Source organism: Rissa tridactyla, chromosome 1 (assembly GCF_028500815.1).
Source record: "Rissa tridactyla isolate bRisTri1 chromosome 1, bRisTri1.patW.cur.20221130, whole genome shotgun sequence".
NCBI classification, from domain to species: Eukaryota; Metazoa; Chordata; class Aves; order Charadriiformes; family Laridae; genus Rissa; species Rissa tridactyla.
The window spans coordinates 141,026,610-141,052,628 of NC_071466.1; the positions used below are offsets into that span (position 1 = coordinate 141,026,610).

A 26,019-nucleotide genomic window follows, 5' to 3' on the forward strand; every position below is an offset into this window, starting at 1 on the left:
GCTCTGGGGTCCCCAGTACAAGAAAGACATGGGCCTGTTATAGCGGGTCCAGAGGGCCACAAAAACGGCCAGAGGGATGGGACACCTCTCCTATGAAGAAAGACTGAGAGAGTTGGGGTTGTTCGGAGAAGAGATGGCTCTGGGAAGACCTTCTGGTGGCCTTTCTGTACTTAAAGAGGGCGTACGAGAAAGATATAGCTTATAAGAGATGTCAGGGTCTGTAGTGACAGGACAAGGGGCAACAGTTTTAAAGTGAAAGAGGTTTAGATCAGACACAAGGAAAAAAAAAAAGTTACGATGAGGATGGTGAGATACCGTAAGAGCTTGCCCAGAGAAGTTGTGTATGTCCCGTCATTGGAAGTGTTCAAGGTCAGGCTGAACAGGGCTCTGTGCAAGCTGATCTAGTGAAAAATGTCCCTGCTTATGGTAGGGGAGTCGCACTAGGTGACCTTCAAAGGTCCCTTCCAACCCAAACCATTCTATGATTGTTTTTTTCCACTCTATGTAGAGGAAAAAGTAGTGGCATAAGAAGATGAACAGAGTACAAATACAGCCGTGATAAAACTTGTCCCATAAATTTACATTCCTGTTTTTCTCACTGTTCTGCAGAAGCCATTATTTTATCTCCTTCCTTTCTCCTTGGAAGTCCTACCTTCTTGTACTACACCAGCAAAGCTGAAGTATTAAAAAAACTCCTATCACACATACATATCTACACACAAAACATAAAACTTTGAAGGAAAGTATTTAATGCCTTTAAAATCAGTTTTATCAGCCCAGAGCATAAGTGTTGGTCGATGAAGTTGCAGGAGTGGAAAACCTAGAAAAGCATTTTCTAAGCAGTAGCTCTGACTACTGGCCGATTTAATTCTAATCAAGACTGTTGCAATCCAGAGTGTAAACTGATGCACACACATTGCTGTATGTGCTTCTTAAACCGGGCACTCTATGCCCTTCTCCAGAACCCCAACAACAAAATCCCTGGGATCTGGAAGAGATTCCCTAGTGACAATGAGAAAGATGATTTCCGTTTTCTACTTTTAGCCCCCTCACCCCCCAAAAAACAACCCAAAAAAACCCCACAATCAAATAAGCTTTGCCCATTAACATTAAACGACTCTCCAAAATCTTGGAAGTAGATCAGCTGTGATTTATTGTTGCTGATTTATATACAAGCCAAAGTGGAAATGTGTGTCAAAACAGGCCTAAGAAAACACGAAGAAAAGCAACAGCAGTGATTCACAGGAATCCAGAACTGGCTTCATTCATATTTCTCCTCCAAAAGGTCTCATTTGTTTATTACAAAAATTTTGATACTACCACCTTTGTAAGCTTTTTTCAAGAAAGAATGGTGTTTCGGGCGAGTGAGTCCCAGGCTATAACTAGTCATTAAAAGGATAGAAAGAAGCCATAGCAGGACACTGACACTCTATTCTCAGCTCAGCCACCAGCTTTCCTTTGCCACTTCGTCAGTGTCCTTCACCTTCTGCCTCCATATCTGAATTACACCATCATGAATTACTTGTGACTTCTTATAACACTTTGAATTCCTTTAAATATAGCAGAATTCCTTTAAATATAGCAGTCCTCTGATCTCCTCATTTCATATAATGCGTATCCATGCATATCACTTAGGGCAGGGAGAAAGGACGAAGAGAAACCAGCAGGGAGACAGAGGTAACTACAGAGTAATTACTACCAGCGTGAATGCTCTTCTCAGTCGTTAACCATCTGCCCTCTAAGCAACTGAAGAAAGTTTTAAGGCTTTCCAAGTAAGTCAAGAAAGAAAAATTAAAAGGCAAGAATAAAGCAGCAGACAGACAGGAAGGCTTAATTCTATGCCCATCACCTCTTCCAACTTGGAGCGATATACTATGAACAGTGTAATTTAAGAGTTATCATATTTTCAGCATAAATATGCACGTAATTAGCAGTTAAGTCCAAACCAGAGTCCTAATTGCTTAGGATATATACAGTCTTTGAACAAACATAAGGTCCAAATCCTTCTCTCCACCATTAGATGCAGACACTAGTCTCACCCACACAAGCTGTTCCTAAAACGCAAGTATCCTCCAGTCCTACCTGCATGGGGATCTCAAAAAGCAAAGTAGGTTGTTTTCTGCTTTTGCCATCTCCTTTCTCCATACCTACCGCCTTTCATACTGAAAAATAACAACAGCAGTTATCTTCCCAATAAAGAATAACACCTATCAATATTTCCCCCATGAACTCAAAATATAGAGGTGCTCTAATTTATATGAATAAGCCCGTTACCATTAGAGTAATCCCTCACGATATTCTCCTAATCCTTACAATTTCTCTTCGCCTCATCCAAGATATACTGGTGCCCCGAGGCAGAACACGAATCAAATTAGTGGCACTTCTGCTCAATGTCACTTTTTCCTTTCAGGCCACCTGAGTGCCAGATGTGAGAAATGATGTTTTAGCAACACCTTTTTTCTTCTCAGTCCCACGGAAATGCATATACTTCCCATCAGACTGTCCAAGGTTGGGAGGGGTGTGTATACATACACATCTACATACATGCACACATAGAGATATATACACACATACGCACATATTTGCAACATGACTGCCAGCATGATTATCTTCACCGACTCTCCAGCCCTTATTGGTCCTTAACTATCCGTCTCCTAAGTGCACACATACGCTCACACAGCCATGCAAATAATTCATCTGGCCCATAAACAGATGCTGCCCAGCGTCTACTTTCTCACAAGACCCTCTAGAGAGGGCTGAAGGTGGGCTATAGGTTAGATTATTACACTGGGTGCTGGGAAAGGACCAAAGTAAGGTTCCCTTTCAGCCAGAGACTGTAACAGTCCCGTATTTTATCATGCCACCGTACCTAAATTTGTCAATGTACAGTTTTGGGCCTGAGCTGAAAAATCCCTCTCTGGACAGTCTTCTGTCTGTGGGCAGGCAAGGAACAGAGGGGAGAAATGGCAAAGCTTGAGCAAGAGACAGCTTGCAAAAAGTGGGAGCACCCAGCACGCTTGGAGACCATTGCAACTTTCTGCTCTACCAGTGACCTCTTGTGGGGAGGGTGGAAAACAACAGCCCCCTCTTTCCACGCCTCTTGGAGTGACATCCCTCACAAAGGCGTTACACGGAAGTGTCGAGTCCATACTTATCAAGGACCTTAAGTACTTTGCAAATTGCTGAAAAACTATCACAAGCTGAGAAACTAGGGACAGGGTAAGTAGGAAGACCCTCTCATTTATAAACGAGTAAGCATAAAAAACACAGATGAAACTGAATTTTAGTATTCTGGACGGTATTACAAAATAAGTGACTTTTTTTTTTTTAAACATCGGCGAATCCTACAGAAATTGCTTTGGAAAGATAAATAATGAGAAAACACACTGTAATTTCTACAACTTAGGAAGCAGAAGTGCTACGGAAGGCAAAATATTGTGGAAAATTAAACTTTCAGCAGCTCAGCACTGATGTGATGCTCTGTTTCGCTAGTATTCCCATCTGCTGTGGAGCAAACTGCTTAAAGCAAACTTTTCATGGATATTCATCACCTGCACGTTCTCCGTCTAATGTTTGTCTGAATTAAGATCCTGTAGGAGTGGTCTGTGGCAGAACTGAAGCTGTGCTTTGAATAGAAAAAAAACAACAAACGATCGCATTATGGTAAGCATTTCAACATCAGCACCTAACATCACAGCATTAGCTTTGACAGTTTTTTCTGTCTCAGTTTGCCATCTTAAAAAAGGAAACTGCTTGTTATCCGTGCAGGACTATCATAACAATTGTGCATCTCTGTACTCTATGTGGCACTTGCAAAACAGTTCAGGAATACTACTGTTTTCATGACAGGATGTGAATAAAATGCAAGAAATCAAGATTAGGGCCACGCATATTAAATGAGCATTAACAAGGCTACTTATTTACAGTTAGGTTCTTATGGAAAAAAGCTTGCAGTCAGAAAAATAATAAAACTTAAGGATCAAATTATTAACAATATGCACTTCACTACTAGTTTGCCCTAACTTTTGAATGTTTGATTCAGAAGACTTTTTTTTAAAACAACTGAGCTTATATTATCAAAAGAAAAATAAACAATCTATGAGACCCAAATTAAACACATAGTAGGCAGGATCAAAAAATTCATATTATCACAAGAGCCTAACTCTTCCCAACAGAGTAAACATAGCAGCATAGGTTTTATGTGGAAGAGCAAAATGTGGAATGTTTTGCCATTATTATGCAATTATAGAAACGCTTTGCCCAGGAGTTTCATGGTAGTTTGGCAACGACACAGAAATAGTAAGATTCTGATATTTGGCTCTAGCAATCAGTGTGATTGAATCAAGAGACTTCTGTGCTTTCCCTAACCTTGACCTTTTTGTTCTTCTCAATCTGTCTGTTCTCTCTTTGCTACTCTCTTTTTTCACCACCTATCCATCCCAGTCTCCACTTCAGATTTCCGCTCCACCATTAGACTCCCACCTTTGATACCCATTTGTTCAACTTATTCCAGTTCCTTCCCTCGAATTTCACATCCAACAACAGCAAGTAGTAGCAAGCTTAGAGGTGAAAACATAGAATGTTCCATCACTAATTTTATCCCCTCTCAGACTCACTTTAAAACCAGTTTCCTCACCAATCTCAACTCATTCTAGTTATGCGATTTGGCCTTCTCCCAGAACTAGCTGCTCACTCCTTGATTCAAGAAATGGCTTCTTTCACATCATGAAGCCATCAGAACACTGCACTGCATATAGAAGATCTGTATCTCTGCTCAGTTCTGTGCACAGACGTACTCATCTCTAAGCTGCACCCTACCTGCCAAATTGAACCAAAATCCTCCAGCAGCTCTTCCAACATGGAAACAGAAAGCACAGTTATTGATCACATCAGGCAGGGATCTTTCTTTGATCTTAAAACAGCTGAAAATATTTAATCCTGAAGCAAAGCTTACCCCTCTTACCAAAAGAAAGATGATGTCCCAGAACATAAAAGCTTTGAGGATCTAAAAATGATTAGACTTTCTCACAAAAAAATGGAAGAAATGACACATTTCCTCATGTCTATGAGCCACAGCACACATAATGATCACAAGAGATCAGATGACATGTAGCAACTTGTTTACATGTCTGACTGACACTTCTTGACCTTAGAAACAGCTTGTGCCATGTTGGTTGGCATTTTCTGTAACAGTTCTGCTCAGGGCAGAAAACAAAGCTCGGAAGAGTCAAGAACTTAAAAACGGGGTTTTATTTGAGACCTCATGACCTGAATAGGTGGCAGTACCAGCTCTCCCTATTGAAAGGATATATTCTAGGCCACATAGTCCTGAACTGCAATGTTCTTCAAAACACTTGAGCACTTACTAAAGCTCAGTGATACGCTTGCTTTGAGAGCCAAGGGAAAAACTGACTAATGTTAAGACACCTTCAAAATATTTTAATGCTCATGAGCTAAGCAACAAACATAAATTTGCTTTCATGACCTTTTAAAGAGCAAAACTGCATTTCAATGACAGTCTTCCATAATTAAAAAGACAACACTGGTGAAATATAGTTTACATGATTCATGTATTTTACTCAGTATGTACACAGTTCTCCAAACAAATTGGGTCATACAAAGGCAGTTTAAGAAGTGTTAAGTAACCACCTTATCAACTGTTACATGGGATATGTCTTAGCTGGTTTTGCTTCCTCCAGCTCAGCGTCCAACCAGCGGTATCTGCGGTGACGGCGCAGAACTTCAATCGCTTTTTGTTCTAGTGATGTTGGTTGAATACCCAGGTCTTCCAAACCAGGAAGATCAGGAAACTTCATGTCTGTTGTGTGAAACTTTAAAAAGAAAAAAAAAAAAAAAAAAGAGATGGAATTCACTTGATAGAATGAACAGCATTACAGCCAATGCAACTATTCACGTACTAAAAAAAGTATCGTGTACTTATATCTGAAGTCGCCTTTTTTCTTTTACACAAACAAACCAGCATAAATACCTAGTACTAGAAACATTTTAATAAGTCTCAAAACAATTTTCTACAAATGGCAGCTCTTGGGAGATTCTACTGCAATTTCAAGGCTGCTTATGCAAGGCTGTTTCCCCCAAGAAGAACCACGCAATACAACGCCCTGCCGCATCTTGTACTGGATCTAAAGAACTATTCAAACACAAATGTGGACTCAGCCAGCTATGTGTCAGTCCCAGTTCCTCCATCATAATTTTGTCTCAGTGTTTGTCCTTGGGAGGATGTAAAGATTCAATGTGGCCCTACAGAACTATAGCATGATTATACAAGGTATTGAGTACCCGGTGTATTTCAACAGGAGATACAGATGTTCTGCATCTGACAAAAAGTCCTTCAGGGTTCAGATTTAGATTCAGGAATAAATAGCGGTGAGACATGCAGGAAGTGTCTTCCTTTTCTCTCCATCAGGTATACATTATCAGGAAGATTACTACATTGCAACCACAAAATTAAAGCAAGCTTATACGTGCATATTTGCATGGCAGTTATATGTATTCTGCTTTGTCAAGAAAACGTATGTTGAATTATCACCATCGGTAGATTGTTTTTCTCTGTTCATGGTTTACAACAGGTTCATGTGCAGGACAAATATTTAATTCTATTACTGTATTTGCAACACACATGCCCTAAATCTCAGAAAATGGGAACTTCTCTTATGTTATTATTCCTTGAAAGGTCTTTAAGTCAACCACATCTAATTTTGTGTAGATTACTTAAGGATGAAAAGCTGGGAAAGAGGAATGATCAGACACAGGAACGACATGGAGAAACTCCCTCTTACACTACCCATGCTCTAGCTGAACTGCAGTAGTTTTAGTGATTTTGTTCAGGCTTATTTTATGAAGCATAACTCTATAAACTACAAAGGTAGCTAGCAGTAAGGTTTTCAGGAGATGTTATATCTACATCCTAGGTCAAGACAGCCAACAGAACTACAATGCCAACTCTCTCTAGTACGGGGGAAGGGGGGAAGCTTTGCACTAGACTGTGAATAAGCTTAACTCCTTTATTACACATTGTCCACAGTTTTTCACAATTATTTCTCAACAGAACAGGAAACTGGTTTATTTCACAGATGGAGGAATGTAAACATAGAAATTAATTGCTCACAGCTATTTAGTGAGCAGCTTTAAATATAGGACCCAGTTCTCCCAGATCCATGACAGTAGCCTCTCTCAAATTAATTTGGGGACAATCAGGTCAAAAAAGGCTATTGACAGTGCATCATAAACAAGGCATTAAAACTCCAAATCTGCAAAATAGTTGGGAGAGTACCTGCAGCCTTCAGAGAGCAGCAAGCTTAGAGTCTGTCAAAGGGCATGACCCTATCATTTTTAACCTACACATATACCAACTGTTTTGACATTAATACTTGCTAAATTACTGCTTTTTCCTCACTTGCAGTTGGGTTTTTTGCAAGATATTTCTCCACCCCCACTTAGACACTCTGAGCAGTTATGAATAAACGTGACGTTGCAACATGTTCACAAGAAATGCATTCTAATGTTAAGTCAGAATCTGGGCTGTATCCAGCGCTGTCAGTTCAACTTTTGTTAAAAATGCTGTTATCTGGATGGTGTAAGTGATTTTAATGCATCTAGAGGTACATAAACTCACTAGTTACCTAAAAGTGGGGAGCACTCCCCTGAATGAGTTAGCTGCACATTGCACATCCAATCTCTACTTTGGCTTTGCTGTTGTCAATAGCATGTGTTTTGGGGGCAGGGGACATGGGAACAGCAAAGCATGCAGCCTTGACCACTTTTAACACTTAAGAAGGCTGGGCCCTTTCCCCGCCCCCATCATGTTACTTCTTGCTATATAACCCTCTCACCAATTGTTTCAACTACTTTCTTAAACGTATTTAAAGAAATATGTTAGCTATTCTTCCTTCACTAATGCTAGTGGAAAGACTACATCATAAGGATGCCTTTTAAACAAAAATTCTGCTAGTCCCTCTCTCTTACTAAGCCTTTGTAAGACTACACCAGAGGAATCTCCAGATTCCTTGGACAGTGTATCCCCTTGGCACTGTTAACAGTTTTGGACAAATAAGAGCGAGATTGCAGAACAGCAGCTGCAGCAATTGTATGACAGGAACTGTAACCATTTCTGAGGAAGGTTATACACAGACACCTTTAAAAATTCAATTTTTGTAGTATCCAAACAGTACGAAAGCAATTCTTTATAATCAAATTCTAGCCACTGAACTGACTGAAATACTACACAACATGATGTACACATCTTTCAGTACTCCTTGAATGGAAAACTACAAGTGCAAGTTACAAATACACAATGACACATTTCCCAAGAAGAACTTGTGGATTGTCCTACACTTACCCGGTCCACTTTGTCTCGTGTTAACCATGGTTCAAACGGATTAATCTCAAAGAATCTTGCAACTAAACTGTAATCAGAAAGAGTATTGCAAAAGTACAGTCGTTATCCAGATGCACAGAAGAAAACAAGAACGGGTAAAAATATTTCACACTTAATAGACAGTGAGCAAGAGCTTGTTCTGTAGCTGTTCTTGCAAGCTATGCATTCATTAAAGCAGTGAACGTGCCAACCAGCAAGTTCTTAGTCGTGTTTCTGGTAACTTTAACAGCCTGCTACTGAACTATTCTTTTACCTTGGAAGGGAATGGAGGAGCAGATATCTAGAAGTAAAAGTGAGCATTAGCGGGTGGGAAAATAAACCTCCACGTCCAATTCCTCACACACCAGAGGGTTCAGTCTTGCCCCTTTCCTCCAAACTCTGTTCCCTAGTAGTGTAGGCAGTAATCCAATTAGTCACAAAGTTTGATTCAATGCCTCCATGAGAAAACACGCTTGCTGACAACTAAATGAGTTAACAGCGGTACAAACAAGATGATGGAATCTAGAGCAATCTGCATCTATAAAAAGGATGAGGATTAGTATATTTGCAGTTTCCAGAAATTAAGTTTCCCTTGTAAAAAAGAAAATCTGCCAGAGAAAAGAAAATAACACTACAGCTCTTGCTCAGTGTCTTGGGACCAACAGTATTCAAGGTAGAATCTCTTACTGAAGTGCTCACCTGGCGGACTAGGGTGTTACCAAGTTACTGCACATAAATAGAACTAGGCGTATCCCCCTTTTTAGATGCACTCTTTTCTCAAAAATATAAAATACCACTTAGTTTAGCCCATAAAGGAAAAAAAAAAAACACAATAAAGACCGCAGCAAGTGTGAATAAAACTAATCATCACCCACACAGTTACCTTTTAACAAGCTGCCCTGCGTCAGCTGAGCCATGTTAACCCGATGCCTCTACAACCAATTCAGAAACAGCCACAACAGTTCAAGATGTTGTCACCAGTTACACGAATCCAATGTTGAGTCCTATTAGCAGATTGGTAGGAGGCTTCTAACACTGATGACTTTTTTAGCTTATTAGTTTGCATTGCACTAAAATTGAGGAGGACCAGCGCATTAACACATCTCAACCATGCTGAGGGCAGCTTCTGAAACAGCATTTGCTGTTTGACGGAGCTTTTTAAAAGGATGTGATTATGCCTTAAAGGACTAGGCCCAGGCTCAGATTTATACTGAACATTTTCATGCACTATTACTCACTCAGTAGCTGCAATTCAGCAAATCGGCTTCTGTCCTCAGTGCCCCCTGAGGCCAAAATGTACAGCTGCAGTTCAGTGCAGGCAAACAGAGCACAGTCCATCCATTGTAGTCAACTGAAGTGATGCTACACCTTTCTCTGATTACCCCCCCTTTTACTACTATCTTCGAAAAGATGTCACTGCCCTCATATCACAGACAAAGAAGTGCATGCTCGCAACTGCACTGCTCAAATTCCCAGGCCAACATCTCAATACAAACTTATTTCCAACACTGACTCAAATCAATACAAAGGGCTGAACTGGAAAGTCAGTCAATACCCACACCCACCCTTATCCCAACTCTGTTTCCAAGGTGGCAGTGCTCACCAGACTGCAAGGACAGCTGACAGTAGCAATACCTTAATCTGCTGCAGAAAAATCTGTCAGGGCCTGTGGTCAGCAACATACACACAGATTTTCCCTGTGGTACTATGAAAAGTTCATTTAATTTGCTTCCGATTGTCTCTACTGAGGACCTTTTGCTACTTCTTGACTCATCAAAGCCATCCAATGACTTTGGAATAAATAGTTATACTAAGTTTATTACAAGTACACCTTTGATACACTAGTTCATCAAATGCAGGCCTGTGCCTGAGCATAAGGCTCAAGCTAGCTAAAGAGTACCTAGGGAAAGCCAGTTTCTACAGTCCTACTGCATTAAGCAATTGACAACATTAAATAACCAAGGCAACAGTTATTTATGCTTCTGTACCGCCTGGTGGATCCCACGTTCTTCATGAAGGAAGGGTCTCACTTACTGATAGAGAGGACGAGGAAGCGGATAGGGAAGAAAGGTTCGAAAGGAAACGGCATAGATGTACTCTACCATGTCGTAAAGGAGGTATCTCTTAGGTCTGAAAAAAAAAAAAAAAAAGTAAAAATCAACAAACATTACCAGTATGTCAGGTATATATATTTGCAGCAAGAGACAACATTTTTAAAGCCCTCCACCATCCAAGCCTACCAAGGACATGTTTTCTTTAAATGATTTTCCAGATTTGTCATTTTACTCACGAGAGGGGAAAAAATCTGGCTGTCCAGATTCTGTGTCGTTTGAAATAGAGAGGGATTAAGTTAGAAAAACATATCATCTGACACCAGTGATGCTTAACAGTGTAAGTCAAAAAATCGCAAAACTGCTTCGTCAGCGTGTTGGGTGCTGGTGCCCAGGCACTGTTGGGGGAGCTGCAGGGGTCAGGGCTGCCCCATGCTGGGCACACTCGGCTCCAGTAGACCCACTGCAGGGCACAGCTGAGCCCCTCAGACAAGATGGTGGCACCTCTGAAAAAACATATTTACGGAAGACCAAAAATGCCACACGGGCAGAGAGGAGTGAGGAAAAAAGTGGGAGAAACAGCCCTGCAGACACCAAGGCGAGAGGAGTAGGAGGGGGAGGAGGTGCTCCAGGCGCTCGAGCAGCGGTTCCCCTGCAGCCCCTGCAGAGCCCAGGCTGGAGCAGGTTTAATCCTACAGCCCGTGGAAGGGCCCATGATGGAGCAGGGGAACAGTGCGAGGAGGAAGGAGAGGCAGAGAGAAGCTGTTACGGACTGAGCCTGTAACCCACCCTTTCTCATTCCTATGCACCGCTCAGGAAGAGGGAGCAGAGGAGTTGGGAGTGAAGGACTGAAGCCGAGCTTGGGAAAAGGGTGGAGGGGAAAAGGTGTTGCTTTATTCTTTTTGTCTTTATTTCACACTATTCAAACCCATTTTAACTGACAGTGAATTAATTTTTCCCAAGTCAAGTCATTTTGGCCCATGACAGTAACTGTTAAGCAATTCTCCCTGTCTTCATCTCAACTCATAAGCTTTTCAGCCTATTTTCTCCTGCTGTCCTGTTGAGGAGCGGGAATGAGCAGCTGGGTGGGCATCTCTCTGCTTGCCAAGGCTAACCACCACAATCATACTGAATAAAGTGTATTCTGTGTACTTTTAAAGCACACCTTTAATGTGCCTCCTCCATGAGATAACCACTGACTCAAATTCTGAATAAAAGATTTTCAGTGCTGGGACAGGACTGAATTTGTACAAGCCCACTTGGCAGTTTGTAATAGAAGGAAGCCAGAAAGCAAATGGTAAAATTAAGAAGGGTTTGTTAACAAGACATCCCATTTCTGGTAGCAAATGGCTGCAAGGAAATTGATTCACTTGCCTTCGCTCAACTAAGAACACACCGTTCTCTTCAAAAGCAAGAGGAAGAAACTAAGATAAATTCTCCCAAAAGGATGCATTCCCCCTCTCAAGATGAAAGGAAGGAAGCAGTCAGTCTTCTATACACCTGTAGTAGTTTAAGAGAAACATATACCATTGGCAGTTCCCATTACTTTTTTGTTCAGTCTTTGCCTTAGGATTTTAATACTCTATAGATGGCTCAGATATCTCCCTTGGCTTTTAAGGCAACTTGCTGGTATTCCAAAACATTCTGAAAATCTTCATGACAACACACAAGGGCACACAGCTGAGCACTGGTGCGTCACTTGGTGTTTGAACCTTCAAAATTACATCCTGCTAATCACGATCAAACCAGCAAACGTGCGTGTCTCCGAAGGATTTGCTATACTTTTCAGCTAAAGCAGAGACCTCATTGACATGACAATGATCGTGAAACTGATTGCTTCCCAGGTAGGGCCCCCCTAAAAATAAGACTCTGTAGGGTTGGTTTTTTTTTCATTTCCAGTCTCCCTTTTGTTTTTTAAAGTAGGAGACACTGAATTACTGTTGGAATTTAAACCTCCACAAAAATGAAACCATGCCTAGAGTAAGACTGTGTAAGTATGTAAAGCTTCACACAGTCCAAAAATTCAAGACTATAATACAAAGAACATGAATTTCAGTTTGATAAACCCCAGATTTCAAAGATATCAAGGTCTGATGTTGCATGCATGAAAACTGAGCCTTCAATTGACATATTCCTCAGAAAGAACAGCAATGCTAATAACCACAAACAAAATTTGTTAATAGATGCTGGAAAAAAGACAGAACCCCAAATTACTACTACTATAGTTTGTAGAAACAAATTAGGGCAAAATATTCTAATGGATATATTTAAAGGTAGATCAGCAATATTTGGGAGAATTCAAAAGAATTCAACACTCAAAACTCCTTATCAACTTCATCCAGGTGGCTGGATTACAGAACCTGAGAGAGATCTGCATTTATGAAGTTACACTAAAGGACTACCATCAAAAGATACTAAGCTTTCTTCAGTTAACAGTACTTACAAAAGAAACACAGCAAGAAGTTTTAATGTCAAATTTACTTACTCAGCCGAGGAAAAAAACCAAAACAACCAAACCTCATTTTCATTAGTTATTAGCAGGTTTTTTTAGCAATTTTTTTGCCCTTACACTTTAACTTCCTCATGTCTATCCAAAGGTACTATAAGCCAATTCCACTTTTATCCTGATACATAAGAATCATGTAAGGATGTATAGTGTAGCCAAACTTAAAAATGTGAAAATAAGATAAACACTCTTTAGATTTAACAAGTGGATGAAGCAAAACCAATGCCACTGAGGAAAGAGTGGAAGAGGTAAAAAAACATACCAAATCTTTGGTCATTCAGAAACAGCAATGACACCACTGCCATTAAAACTCTATTCCACCACAGAGTAGGAAGGAAGCCAAGGGAGGGGTGGGGGGACGACACGACACGGACATGGGACCCAACCAAAACCCAAAAACAGAAATAGAATGCTCTTTTACAAAATTAGTATTTTAAACTCAAACTAGTAACTCCATTTAGAAAAATAAAAAAGCTTCTCATTCAGCTTTAGTCAAGGGTTATGCTGCAGAGTTCCTTTGGTTTTACAACACTGGTTTGGATCTTCACTTTAGACCATCATTTATTCAAAGTTTTTTCAGTCACTGTTAGGTGCCTGGAACTCTGTATTTCTTGCAGTGAGAATCTGGCATCCTTGCTTGAATTCCTACCTCGGAAACCTGGGCACCGAACTTCTGGCCCTCTGTAAATTGCCAAAAAATGAGACTTTGAAACTGTAAGAATACATTCAAAGTTTAGCCAATTGCCCTTCCATCTGGCTGCCAACAGTGTTCTATTTAGTGTGCAAATCTCAGTTTCTCCTGCAGTTGGAGCAGTTGCTTCTGCTCAGGCAGCAATGAACCTAGAAACAGGTGCCTCTCCTTCCTTTTGTGGCAGGCGGCTTTGGATACATATTGACCCATCTTCGAGTTTGCCCCCAAGAGATCAAATAGTCACCCAAAGGGTTAATTATGTTATATTTTGTGGTTTTGCGTTAGCTGTGTCCATCTGACATCTATGTATCTATTCTCTTTGATTAAAAAAGTGGTTTTGAATGGCTGTCTAGCATTTGTTTCCACTTGTTCTTTAGTGTGACAGTTCATATCATCCCAGTGATCTGAAAGCAACTTCAAGTTACTTATTCTAACCTTACTGTTGCCTTAGCAGTCCTTTCAGACCAGCTTTTCTCATATTTTGCTAGTTTTTGAGCAGAAGTTCCTCAGCATTATCCAAAAGAATTTGAAGACCTGTTTGCTGCCTTTTCAGGCACACTGCACATCTAGCCCAGCTGCCAAGATAACACCTTCCTCAACAGCTCAGTTACAGCACTGAAGAAAGTGACATCATGTGAGTAAAAGACAAACCATCAGCCAACTCTGCACTACGAGAATAAAGAGCTGTCACTGCAACAGCATCACAAAACAAACATGGAAAAAAACAATGTAATCTCAGATAAACATTTTGCAAAATCCTGATCCCATGCATGTTTTCAGCGTATAAGGGGAGAAGACAGTGGTATACATGCAATAGTAAAAAAGAGAGCTGCTCAGCATCATTTGTATCTTCACTAATTAATGAATCTAATCTTCCTTTTACCACATATATTGTATGAAGACCATTTCCAGTGCTGTTACAGCATCAAAACATGGACCCATTACCTTGGCATTTGCCATGGTGTTTATTCTTAATGCTAATGACCTATTCTGACTTGGAGCTTTTGTATACAAAGCATTTCAAAAGATCCACAGTCTCTATCCATTCTAATTCCAGGTGGTTTCCACACAGCTTTAGCAGAATTTTCTCCAAATCTATGTTGTCTAGCATGTTTCTCAAGACTGTCTATTTCTTTGTGTGCACATACATAACATTAAATGCAATGGGGCCCAAACTAGGATTTTCAGAGTACTCATAGTAACAGCTTGAGTCATTTTTCCTCCCAAAAAGGAGGTGGAATTTACTGCAGCTCAAACTGTGTGCATGGACAGAGAAATTAAATGTACTGTGCAGCATGCCAAAAAATGACACCAAAAAGAAGTGCTGGGAGTTAATTAGAATCAGAAAAGTAACCTACCCAGCCAAGGCGTATGTTTTTCCTTTAGCGTCAGGATCCTGAATTGCATTCATAATTGCCTTTGCTACATCAACCACCTGTGAGAAACAAATTCAGACAATTACCAATAGAAAAAAGGAATGCATGCACACACTCCTCTTTCAGAAGTGATTTACAAGGGGAAAAGAAAAAAAAACTAATATACACACACAGAGGATGTGGGATTGTCTTGTTTTCAATGAAAACTTACATAGACCGGTTGCTTCACTGTTTTTTTGCCCAGAGAAATAAGAGGCACACCACCAAACCAGCGCATGTCTGATAGAAAGACACATACATAGCTTGAGAATAAAATCTGTGAATCCTTTCAGTAAGCAAACAACCAATACCTTTTGCACTACACTGAGTGTGGATCTCTTCTGAAAATTGACTTAACTTTCAAAAAAACAACCAAACAAGCAACAGAATTGGGAAGAATGACCATCAAATTTCAGTAGCGCTTATCGCAATGCACATTTAGTTTTCTTATTAACAATCATGGGAAGCCGGTATTTTCTACTGTTTACCTAGAGTGGGTCAGAGATACCTCAGCTTTGCAAGACAGAAACAGATTCCACTCTTCCCTGTCCAACAATTTTGTTGGTGTCATATTAGTCATTGCTGTTGCTTCTGAGACCAGAACAACTCAGGTCATTTTTTTACATTCCAGCATTACCAATTTGAAAAAATACTTTCAGGGTTAAGATGACCAGACCTTAGCTCAGAACAATCTAAATTAAAAAACAGTGGTACGCCACCACCCCGGAGGGGTGGGGGAATCAAACAGCAAAGTTTAACTAGATTCAGAAAGAATTCAGTCATGAGATGAAAATTTATTATGTTTCCATTACACACCTTCAGCTAAGAAAATACGGCTCATTTCTGATCAAAACATACCTCTTCGCCTTTCAAAAGCAAGTCACATTTTCACTCTGTTCTCTCTAGACAAGTGTACAAATCATACATGGCTTTATCATTTCAAGAGTACATACTTGCGTAATGATTGAGAAATCGGTCCTCTCTCCCAAACATCTCAGAGGGCTTCAGAATTATAGCATTTGGAAATTCTTCCCTCACTGCTTTCTCTCCAACAGCCTATCGTTCAATTAAAATGAACACACCCATTAGATCCATTCTGAACAGACTAGAAGAGAATGCCTTTTCAGAACTTAATGCATCCTGACTACAGCACTTTTGATGGTGTAATTAAGAAATTACACCATCAGTAGCACAAAAATTGTTTATATCTGAACCATTTGATCTTTGATATCCTATGCTAAGATAAAGGTCTCACAGAACATCCCAGAAGTCCCATAAACACGTAGGTCATTTCTTCTATTTAAAGTACAATGCAGTCTCTCTAATGAAGTGACACAAATTTAAAATGACAAAGTTCAAAAAGGAAGAAGCCTAACCTAAGTACTTCTCTTGCTTATGTCAGACCAGAGCTTGGAAGCAAGCAGAAGGTTTACATAACTCCTACTACATTATCAGAACAGTCCAAGAACTGCTTAAGTACAGCTAGACATTTCAGTGGCAGCCATCTACTTTCCACATGACATTGGTCGATACAGTAACAGCTATCTATCCTATAGAGTTGTTACACATTGAGAGCTACCAAATTTTAACCCTGGTTTTAAAAAATGTTTATAGTAAAGACAAGGCAGAGTACAGCAAGCTCAAATAAAACAAAAATAGATGAAACTACAACAGTTCCATTAAAAAGAGAAAATTATATCTCCTAATAAGGAAAAGAATAATAGGATACCAAAACCAGATTTTCTTTTTTTTTTTTGGTACAAGAGCAGGTAACAGTCCCACTCCAAAGGCCTGTAATCACGATAATCGTCTGTCTTTGCAGCATTCATTGTGGTGTCAACTGCTTACTTTGCGAGGTCATTCCAGCCTTAGATGTTAGGCCTGATATCGGATCCCAAACCACCAAGCTAGTTCCTCTTTCTTAATGACAGTAATTTTGGATGCAAAGATATTAAACGGAAGAAAGGAAGAGTTTTCAGAAACACAAGATCTATTTCCCTTCAAAGCACATGAAGTACTAAAGAGGATTTCTAGCTGCAATAAGCACAGTAACTCAAAAATTCCTCAGCTGCAGAAAACATTCCATAGTAAATTCATACACTGATTTCCTTCAAACAGATCCAGTTGGGGGGGGATGGGGGGGGGCGAAGAACAACCAAAAAGTTCACTCTTGTAAAATATATTCAAAAAAAAGTTTCAGACTTACTTTACTCCTGAGGTATTTGGAAGGACTCTTCATGCTAGCATTCAGGTGAGAGATATGAACGAGTGTTTCCACACCAGCTTCCCTAGTTATCTGCGCAATACTTTTAGGAATATTTACAAATTCATCTTCAAAACTGAAATTTCTAAAACAAGGCAAAAAACAAATTTTAGAGCAATCAACAGTGGTTGCCCACCAACCAACAGCAATCATTACATACTACTTGAATATATTTCAAAAACCTATCTTGATGCTCTTTGTTAGAAAGTTTCTCTTCATGAGGGACCCTTCATAGAATAAAAACATGAGGCAAGTGAAATGCAACAGTAAGCTTCAATTACAGCAATAGTACTGTCTGCTTTTTCACCAGTTAAGATTAAATCAGCAGGAAAAATCCTCGTGCCCCCTAGTCTGTGACAAACAGGAAACTCTTCCAAGTGAAAACAGATTATCTTTTTTAAGAGAAGTGCTGCATCCTGAAATCTTAGCAAAGCTGTCTTTTTACAACACCTGTTTGAAATTTGTCTCAATTACACTACAAAGGAGCTCAAAAATTCTGAGCATCCTAAATTATGGCAGATGCTAGGCACTGGGAAAGTGGACAAAACCAAAGCAAAGAACTCACAGGTGCCTATGCAAATGGAAAATTTTACATTGACAGAAGAGTTAGAACCATTTCCTAGCAGCGCTAAGAGACTTCAAGGAGACGCATGCAAAAAGAACACCTCACTTTATAGCATTCAAGGGGCCTAAATTAGGGGGGTTCAACTGTAATCTAGTTTGGCATCTGATCAAGAACAATGCAGAAGTTCCGTCTCCAAGCAGAACTGACACTATAGGCTGGCAACAATCCCAAAATTCTTTACAAATATCCCAAGACTGCAAGAAAGAGAACTGGCTTCTCATGTCTTTATACTGTCCTTGTAAACACCCCGCTCCATCTTTTCCATTTGCTTTGGGTAACAAACATCTTGTCCAAATGCCTCTCTCTGTCCTTATCTACTCCCACAGCTCTTCAGATCCCACTGGAGTCTAAAGAAAGCCTTAAAAATAAGAAGTTATTTTTGACCCTTCAGTAACTAATCTGATCCTGGGAACCATCACTCCTGTTCTACTCACAAAAATAGATTTTAGAAACACACAAGAACGAACAACATCCTCCTGTAACTATGGAGTTTTCAAACAACATAGTATACACAGATGAGACTGTACACTAATACTAGGCAAAGGGGAAAGCATTTAATGGCAGGCTTTACTTTTTTTTTTTTTTTTACTGATCTCTACTTCTAATCTTACTCTTTTTTTTTTTCCCCTGCTTAAGTTTTTCATAGACTTTTGGATGATTACAATGGTTAGTCTGACCTCATGTTTAACAGACCATAGAATTCTATCTCAGGGTTCCAGCACCACCATCGATATCAACATGGTAGATAAAATAAATTATAAGAACATTTGTGAAATACAGTGGTAAGTTTTCTTAACATGTACCAAAACTCCTCTGCTTTTCAATCTGTTGAAACCAAATGGAGATTTGGGATTTTTAAAATAGAATCTAACTTTTTGTTGTTGTCATCATACTTCCTTTCAATAACAAAGAAACCCTCTCTTATATAAATCGTACTTTTTTACATTAGTCCAGAAATTTTCAAGGAGGAAGTACATATGAAATATCTATCTGAAAGATAACAAGAGGTTACATTGTCCTTGGTCCAACTGTACAGACTTTCTTTTCTTCCCTCACTCCCACATTATGAAGAAATTTCTTCTAACAGCAACAGACTTTTGAACTGTAATGTTCATAATTTAGTAACAGTGCAAAACAATCCTGACAGATTGGTTTCTATATTTTTACCTATACCCCAAACTCTGAAGAAGATATAGAAAGAACTAAAAACCTCGTCAGATGCGCAAGACCAAAATCAATTTAGATTGGGTAAGCTCTTCCCCAGTTAAACTACGTTATAGACTCCAACAGTGGGACAAAGAGCTAAGCGACTATCGGAAAAAGAAAGTACCTCTACAAATTTGAATGCAAAATCAAAGTGTCTCTCAGAAGTTATGTATGATATTTGACTAGACAATATTTGACTAGACAAGAAACAGCTGAAATAGGTGCTTGCCAACAGACATACTATTTTAGGAAAAATAATTGTACAATTTGAGAATACAACACCAAATGGCTGCTCGCAAAAAAAGAACAACAAAGGTGTTAGGCTTGTAAATGCAGATGAAACCGATATCTACGTTTGTTTCTGTCTATTACGATAGCAAAATTATGTACCATATAAAGGCAAATCACACAACTAATGAGTTTTTGTCTGGAAGTTCTGCACAAGGCTTTAAATAAAGAGGACAGAAGTGCACACACGTGAAAAAAAAAAAAGGCTATTACAGGTATTGTAACCAAAAATAAATAAGGCATTTTTTAAATAGATTTCAAAAAGGAACTATTTTTAACAATTATTACCAAAAAATGCTTATGTAGCTGTTAGTGTCTATGCCAAAATTCTATCAAGGAATGATGTTATTAATCATAATCTTAGGGATTCTCCATTAGCTATTCCTGTTTATTAACATCTACCAGAGAACAGGAAAAGCTTGATTACAGCTTATTCTAGTAGGCCACAATTTATCACTATGCCGAAATGACACGATGAAAGCCCACTTCTGTAACAACATAAATAGGAGCTCACAGAAACTGGTGAGCCTCTGTCAGCTATAGGAAGGCACCCACAAACATCTTTCAGATGTATGAAAACAGTACACTGAACTCTCTGACAGAAAAAAAGCTGTAGACTAGAAAATTATAGAAAGAATGCGCTTTTCAAGAGCAGATCACAACCAGGATTCTAGTTAACCATTTAAAGAAAGGGAAGAACTTTTATATGCAAAATTCAGTTCTGCTTTTTTGTAGAAGCCAAGAATAATGTCAGTGTCACTGCATATTGCATGCATGCTGTAAAATACAGCTACAATGTCCAATACCTGGTACAAAACTATAATCTATCTATATAGGGAGGGGGGAAAAAAAAAAAAAAAAAGGAAAATTACTTTGTTTCCCATTCCTTTCCAACAAGATTAATGACCACATTGCTGTGTTCCACGGCTCTTCGGATAGAGTCTTTGTCCTTAGAGTCCCACTCCTGTAACCAGAGCATCAAATGGGAAAAAGATGAGATAATGTGTAAATAGGCATAATCAAAGAAAGATCTTTCACACCATTTCCATTTAGAGGCTAAACAATAGCTGAAGTTCTGACTTTGAGAATGATTAACAGACTTCCTTGTATAGCGATGGTATTGTATTTGATCTAAAGCCAAAGCAAAAGACTTACTAAGAAGAGAAGTTGCCCCAGGTCACCCATCGGTCGCAGATACATGAGGTCATACTGATCACAGCGATAGGGTATGATTACTTGAGATCCAATGCGACCTAAGCATTCAAAAAAAAAAGTTTCATTTATCTCAAACTACTACTTAACTTTAAGTAGATGAACTTCTGAATATACAAAACTTCTTTTTTTCCCTGGCAGTAAAGCACAACAAATACACATAGATATTTTGAATAGTTATCTGCAAAGCTAAAAGTAGCACAGAAGTAAGTTTTTGAACCAACAACACTGGATACAGCAAGGACATACTTGAATATTTGAGCTTGTAAGACAAACAATATAAGCTCGTTAACAAACAACAACAAAAAAAGTCACAGTGTGTGCTATAAAATAGTCTAATACCTAAAAATGTGTCACATCTAAGGATATTTGCATTTTTTTTTAAAGTTGCAGGGAGAGAAGGAAAAAAAAAAAAAAAAGCAAGAGTTATCTTCTGAAACTCAAATTCAAAAGGGCAATTCTAAAGAATTCCAACCAAATTCCTGCAAACATTTTAGTGAAATGTCCTAATTAAGTTAAAACTAGAAGAATCAAATAAGTGCCGTACCTCTCCTAAGATATGCATTTTACAGACTGGAAAAACAGTACTTGAAGGAGAATGACTTATTTTAATTACTTTAATCATGTTCTAAAGCTTCTAAATTTCCTAGATTAAAACAGTTTTACTAATTGTCACATCTTGGCACTTTAGCATTATGGAAGTATCACTCAAAATATTTCTTCACTTTTAAGATACAAGATGCCAAAGATTTCTAGATAATCCTGCAACCTGAAAAAAACCTAAGAGTTTTGTTAAACGCTTAACTTTTTTAATTAGTGCTCCTAGGGAACGTTACCTAAACGGTTGACAACATATCGTCCCAGGAAACCTGTAGCCCCAAAGACAGTGGCCACAATGCCACTAACAGAGGATCGTCCACTTCTTCCATGAGGGATTACCGCATGATGAACTTGGCGGTGCTGATGCAACACAGATGGTGCTGCAGCTAACACAGAAGTGCCAGGGCCTACAACATAAAACAGGAGAGAGCATGTGATATAAGCTAAAATGTACAGTGTCAAACCCTAGTTGATGCTATTTTTCATATTAAAGATACATTTTCTCTCTTCTCCCTCAGCAAAATTTCCCATGTCAAGACTCCTGCCAGGCTATTTTGGAAATATCTGGACAGGCCAGAGGACAGTAGGCTTGATAGAGCTGGGTTTTTTTGTTTGGTTGGTTGTTTTTTTTTTGTGTGTGTATGGTTGGACTCGATGATCTCAAAGGTCCTTTCCAACCATGAAGATTCTATGATTCTATGATAAAAGTCAAAGACTTTATTCTAAGACAGAAAAGGAGCAGACTAAGGTTATCAGTTCCTAAAGCGCAACTAAAGCTTAACTGTCTAGCATTAGTCCTTGATGTATAAGGTGAAGCACAGAGGTTAAGCAAATAAAGAATACTTGCTACAGGTCTTACAGGCAGGTCCCACCCAAGTACATCCACATCCTGCTTCCAGGTCTGGGAACTGCGGGACGAAGACCTTAGAATCACTCCAGGTGCAGTTAACCAAACTTTCTACCTCAGTCTAAATATAGCAGACTCAAATGTTGGAGGAGCAGCGATCCCCCTATATCATAGCTCTGGAGTGAAGGGAAATGAAGAGATGCAAAGAGCCAGATCCATGATGCACAAAATATTGCCTCAAAGCTGTTCCTTTTTGAAAGGAGCTATGAAAAGCTGAAAGCCATGGAAACAGAAGATCAGTAAGATATTCGCATATATTGACAAGGTAGCTCCAATAGGGAGTTTGAGGAGAAGAAACACGCCCTCTCCAACAAAGTTAGCCAAAAGCAGGAAATAAAGTGCTTGTAAGAGATTTTTGAAATTAGAAGTATTCAACACCACTACGTGTCCATGCTCATAAAAAGAAAGGAACAGATGAGATGTAGAGTGCATTAACACATTACAGACACATGGTTGTTGACAAGAGCAAATTATAAGAGCTGTCATTGGAAAACTAGCTTGAGAATGTTATAGAAAACCAGTAACTGACCTTCCAACTTTCAGTGAGTCATGGCCATAAGCATTTTCTAGATAAGAATAAGCAAGTTTCATCTTCCCCATATAAAACTAAGTAGCAAGAATCATAATGAAAACAAGAGTAGCATTTGATATCAGAATGACGGATGCATTGGGAAACAACAACAAAATAATCTCACTTGTACACTAAAGCAGTCCGTTTTATCCTGATATGGTTAGGTATTACCAGTTACACAGTGGCACTGATGTAGCCGTGATGTTAAGAAGACAGAAAGGACAGGGTATGTTTGGTCATAAATTCAATTTTGTTAGAATTCAAACCAGAAAATCCAGCAAGATTTTAGTGCCCGAAGGAAGTGTTTCTCTACCCAGAAGTTTGTCTACCCCTCCTCTCTCCATACCAAAGTGGAATAATAAAAGATACCAAATCTCCAATTTTGTTCTGAAAGGTAGTTTGACACTCACTTCACTAAATAAAGCAATTGCAAGCATACTTGCGCTCATCAAACTAATGTACTGTGCCTAGAAACTATACTCCAATTGGCTGATAGAAAAAGGACAAGATAAGATATTACCTATCTTCAAGTAGTTATATGACTTCCTAAAAAGCAACTCTCCTACAAAATAGGTCCAAGCTCAGGAACCGAGCATGAACTGGTCCAAGCTCAGAAACTGGGCATGGCATCTGTCTTAAAGTAGCAGATATGTAGGGCCTCTCCATTACTGAAGCCAAGACCATGAGACTAACTAAGAGAAAGAAGGAAAATACAACCTATGATAAGCATCCATCAAAAAAACCACCAAAAAAAAAAGTCACCAAAACCACCCAAAAAATCCCCCCAAACCCTGTTCCATTTGTCAAAGATCTGCTGGAGTTTACAGAAGTACACACTGCTGAGGCACCCAATTAATGTCTAAAAACCTGGCATGCAGTTTTAAAAGTGAAACAATATGTTCATATTAAAGTTACTCACTTAAACTTACAACACTTCAAACTGAAGTTTTAAAGAATATGCCAACTCCTCACTGCCATATTTACCACCTATCTTCACTCTCTGCTTTTCCCATCATCCAGTTAATTTAACATTGCCCTCTAAAATCTCTGTGTATACTTCTGTGGAATTACAGCGGAGGTGAAGATAGTAATTTCAATGGATTTTTAATACAGGATGTCTTAAAACACATTACCACACTATCCTTCCAATGTTATCGACAGAGACTACAACAAACACACAGCCTATTCCCTAGGTTTTTACATTCAAAACTCTTGGAGAGGAGGGCTGCTTTTTTTTTTTTCTTTATTCTTTTAAATTACAATAGAACAAACTTGCAAATGAAATCAGGAGTGTACACTGAATACTCTATGCAGAATAAGGCTTGTAGCTATGTAATGGGTACCCAGAGAATGGGGATTAACCAAACTCAGTATGAGTGAAAGCATAAAGGATAACACTGAGGGAGACGGTTGGATAAACTTGTTACCTTGATTTGTGTTCTAATAAATAAGGTTTTGTTATTTACTTTATTTTTCAGGACTGGGCTCTTTATAACCAGCAGCATTCCTTCAAGTATGCAAAAAAGCTACATGGTATGCTGAGATGGTGAAAGAGAAAGCTTGATGACCCATACTCCTTCTCAGTACTTCGTTTATATAGAATTCTCTTTCTAAAGGTTTGTAAAAAAAAAACCAAAGAAACCCCCCCCCCAAAACCCCAAAAAACTACACAATATCCGTATTTACAGAATTAACACTATTTCTATTACTTTTAGATAGGAACATTTCAATCCTTATAATGTAAAACCTAAAAGCAACAAGATTTTAGTCCACGGTGAGTACCTGTTGAAAAAAGTATTATTAGATTAACACATGTAAAAAAAGACAAGTAAGTTAATCTGAAAAAAATTCTACATGTCTTTCAACTGCTTCATGGCTTTTTTGGTGTTATTTCTCAAAAAATTATTGATTACACTCTTCAGGATGCTGTAACTGTCACACTAACAAATAACATCCAATTACTGTCTTATATTCTCCCACCTGTGTGTATACACCTGTTACTGCTTGCCTTATGCTGTAAGGTCTTCATGGGTATACATCTTTTCTTTTTCCATAACTGTACAATATCTGTCACAATATATCACCATCTATGGCTAGACGCCCAATGCCTACTGTATTACCAAAAAAAGTTGAGTTTTAAGTATCCTTAAAACCACGAGACCCAAGGTACCCAGGCTAGAGAGATCCTCACCATGATTCACAACCAGTACAGGACCTTCCACATGGCATGGAGCCGTCATAACACAACCCTTATTAACTCCAGACTACATAACTTAACAGAGCCATACAGCTTTCACAGCCCATGTTAATATCTCTAGACTGAGTGGCACTGCTTAAAACCCTGTGCTTCTGTGTAACACAGACTTGCTCAGAGCTCCTTTCTGCAGGGCAGTAAGATTTCATCTTCTCCACTAACCAGAGTCTGCTTATCATTGGAAATTTACTTTTACAATCTGTATCTGAAGCAGTTTAAAAACACTGATTTGAATTAAATATCCACAATAAACCAGAACCATCTTCTTGAAAAGACACACTGCTCCCATTAAAAGTGTGTTAAATTCCTTCCTCACCTTTATAAGCCAACAAATCCTGTTTGCCATCTCCCCACTTACTCAACAGAGGAGCACACACAGCACCAATTTATCTAAAAAATCGGTTCTGTTTTGGCAGCAAAGGCCCAAATACAAGCTTTAAATACAATTTTGGTGCTTCAGCATGCTTACAGACCATGGCCAGTATGTCAAGGTCGCCCAAGAAATCGTAAAAGGAATCCAAACGTTTAGCCTGCAGGACAGCACTTCCCTTAGTGAGATTTTAACGGTCCCAGTGAGACAAGCTACTGTGCGTCTGTGACAGCAGTCTGCAACCCTTTGGGCTACAAACCGCCGTTCCCTACAGAGAAGGCAAGCAGAAAGCGGACCATTTCTGCCGCAAACAGTTAATTTAACCATCTGATTTCCAGGCGCCGGCCTGCCGGCTCCCTCACTCGTCTCTCCTCCGAGGACGCCGCGGTGAAAGAAGGGCGGCCCGCGGGCTGGTAGCTGGCTTAGCACCGTATAGGCTCGGGTGGAAAGCGCAAGGGCAGCCGTTTCCCCGCGGGGAGGGGAGGAGAAGGGCGGCCCCCCGGCGGCGGCCCCTCGCCGGCGGTGACACTCACCTGCCCTTGGCAGCAAGAGGCCGCGGGGAGCCCAAGAGCAGCGAGCCACGGCCGCCATCTTGCCTTACCCACCAGCCCCCACGTCGGACGGCACGCCGACAGGGTCAAACCTTGCGCACGCAGGGAGGGCGGGGAAGTGCGCCTGCGCAG

General features: G+C 39.5%; 1 protein-coding gene across 3 annotated transcripts; it reads right to left on the reverse strand.

Annotated features, from left to right (window-relative positions):
• Positions 1–1,129: 1,129 nt before the first annotated feature.
• On the reverse strand, positions 1,130–26,019 carry NDUFA9 (NADH:ubiquinone oxidoreductase subunit A9). 3 transcript variants are annotated; one of them, XM_054213472.1, is made up of 12 exons: positions 25,870–26,019; positions 21,471–21,641; positions 20,578–20,675; positions 20,295–20,386; positions 17,247–17,388; positions 15,994–16,096; positions 15,213–15,280; positions 14,984–15,060; positions 10,412–10,507; positions 8,360–8,426; positions 5,650–5,831; positions 1,130–3,620 (listed from the first exon to the last, which is right to left on the reverse strand). In XM_054213472.1, exons 1-11 carry the CDS (start codon positions 25,925–25,927, stop codon positions 5,661–5,663), a joined length of 1,143 nt encoding a protein of 380 aa, XP_054069447.1. In that variant the 5' UTR covers positions 25,928–26,019; the 3' UTR covers positions 1,130–3,620; positions 5,650–5,660. The 3 variants fall into 3 exon arrangements, with proteins under 3 accessions (XP_054069447.1, XP_054069437.1, XP_054069427.1); XM_054213462.1 differs by having other exon boundaries at positions 1,130–3,625; XM_054213452.1 differs by lacking the exon at positions 1,130–3,620 and having other exon boundaries at positions 5,419–5,831.

Coding starts and splice junctions, on each gene's coding strand:
- NDUFA9 (XM_054213472.1), bottom strand. CDS start 25,927: ATGGCGGCCGTGGCTCGCTGCTCTTGGGCTCCCCGCGGCCTCTTGCTG. Junction 20,387..20,577: donor TGGGGCAACTTCTCTTCTTA/GTAAGTCTTTTG, acceptor CTCTGGTTACAG/GAGTGGGACTCTAAGGACAA. Junction 16,097..17,246: donor CCAAATACCTCAGGAGTAAA/GTAAGTCTGAAA, acceptor ATTGAACGATAG/GCTGTTGGAGAGAAAGCAGT.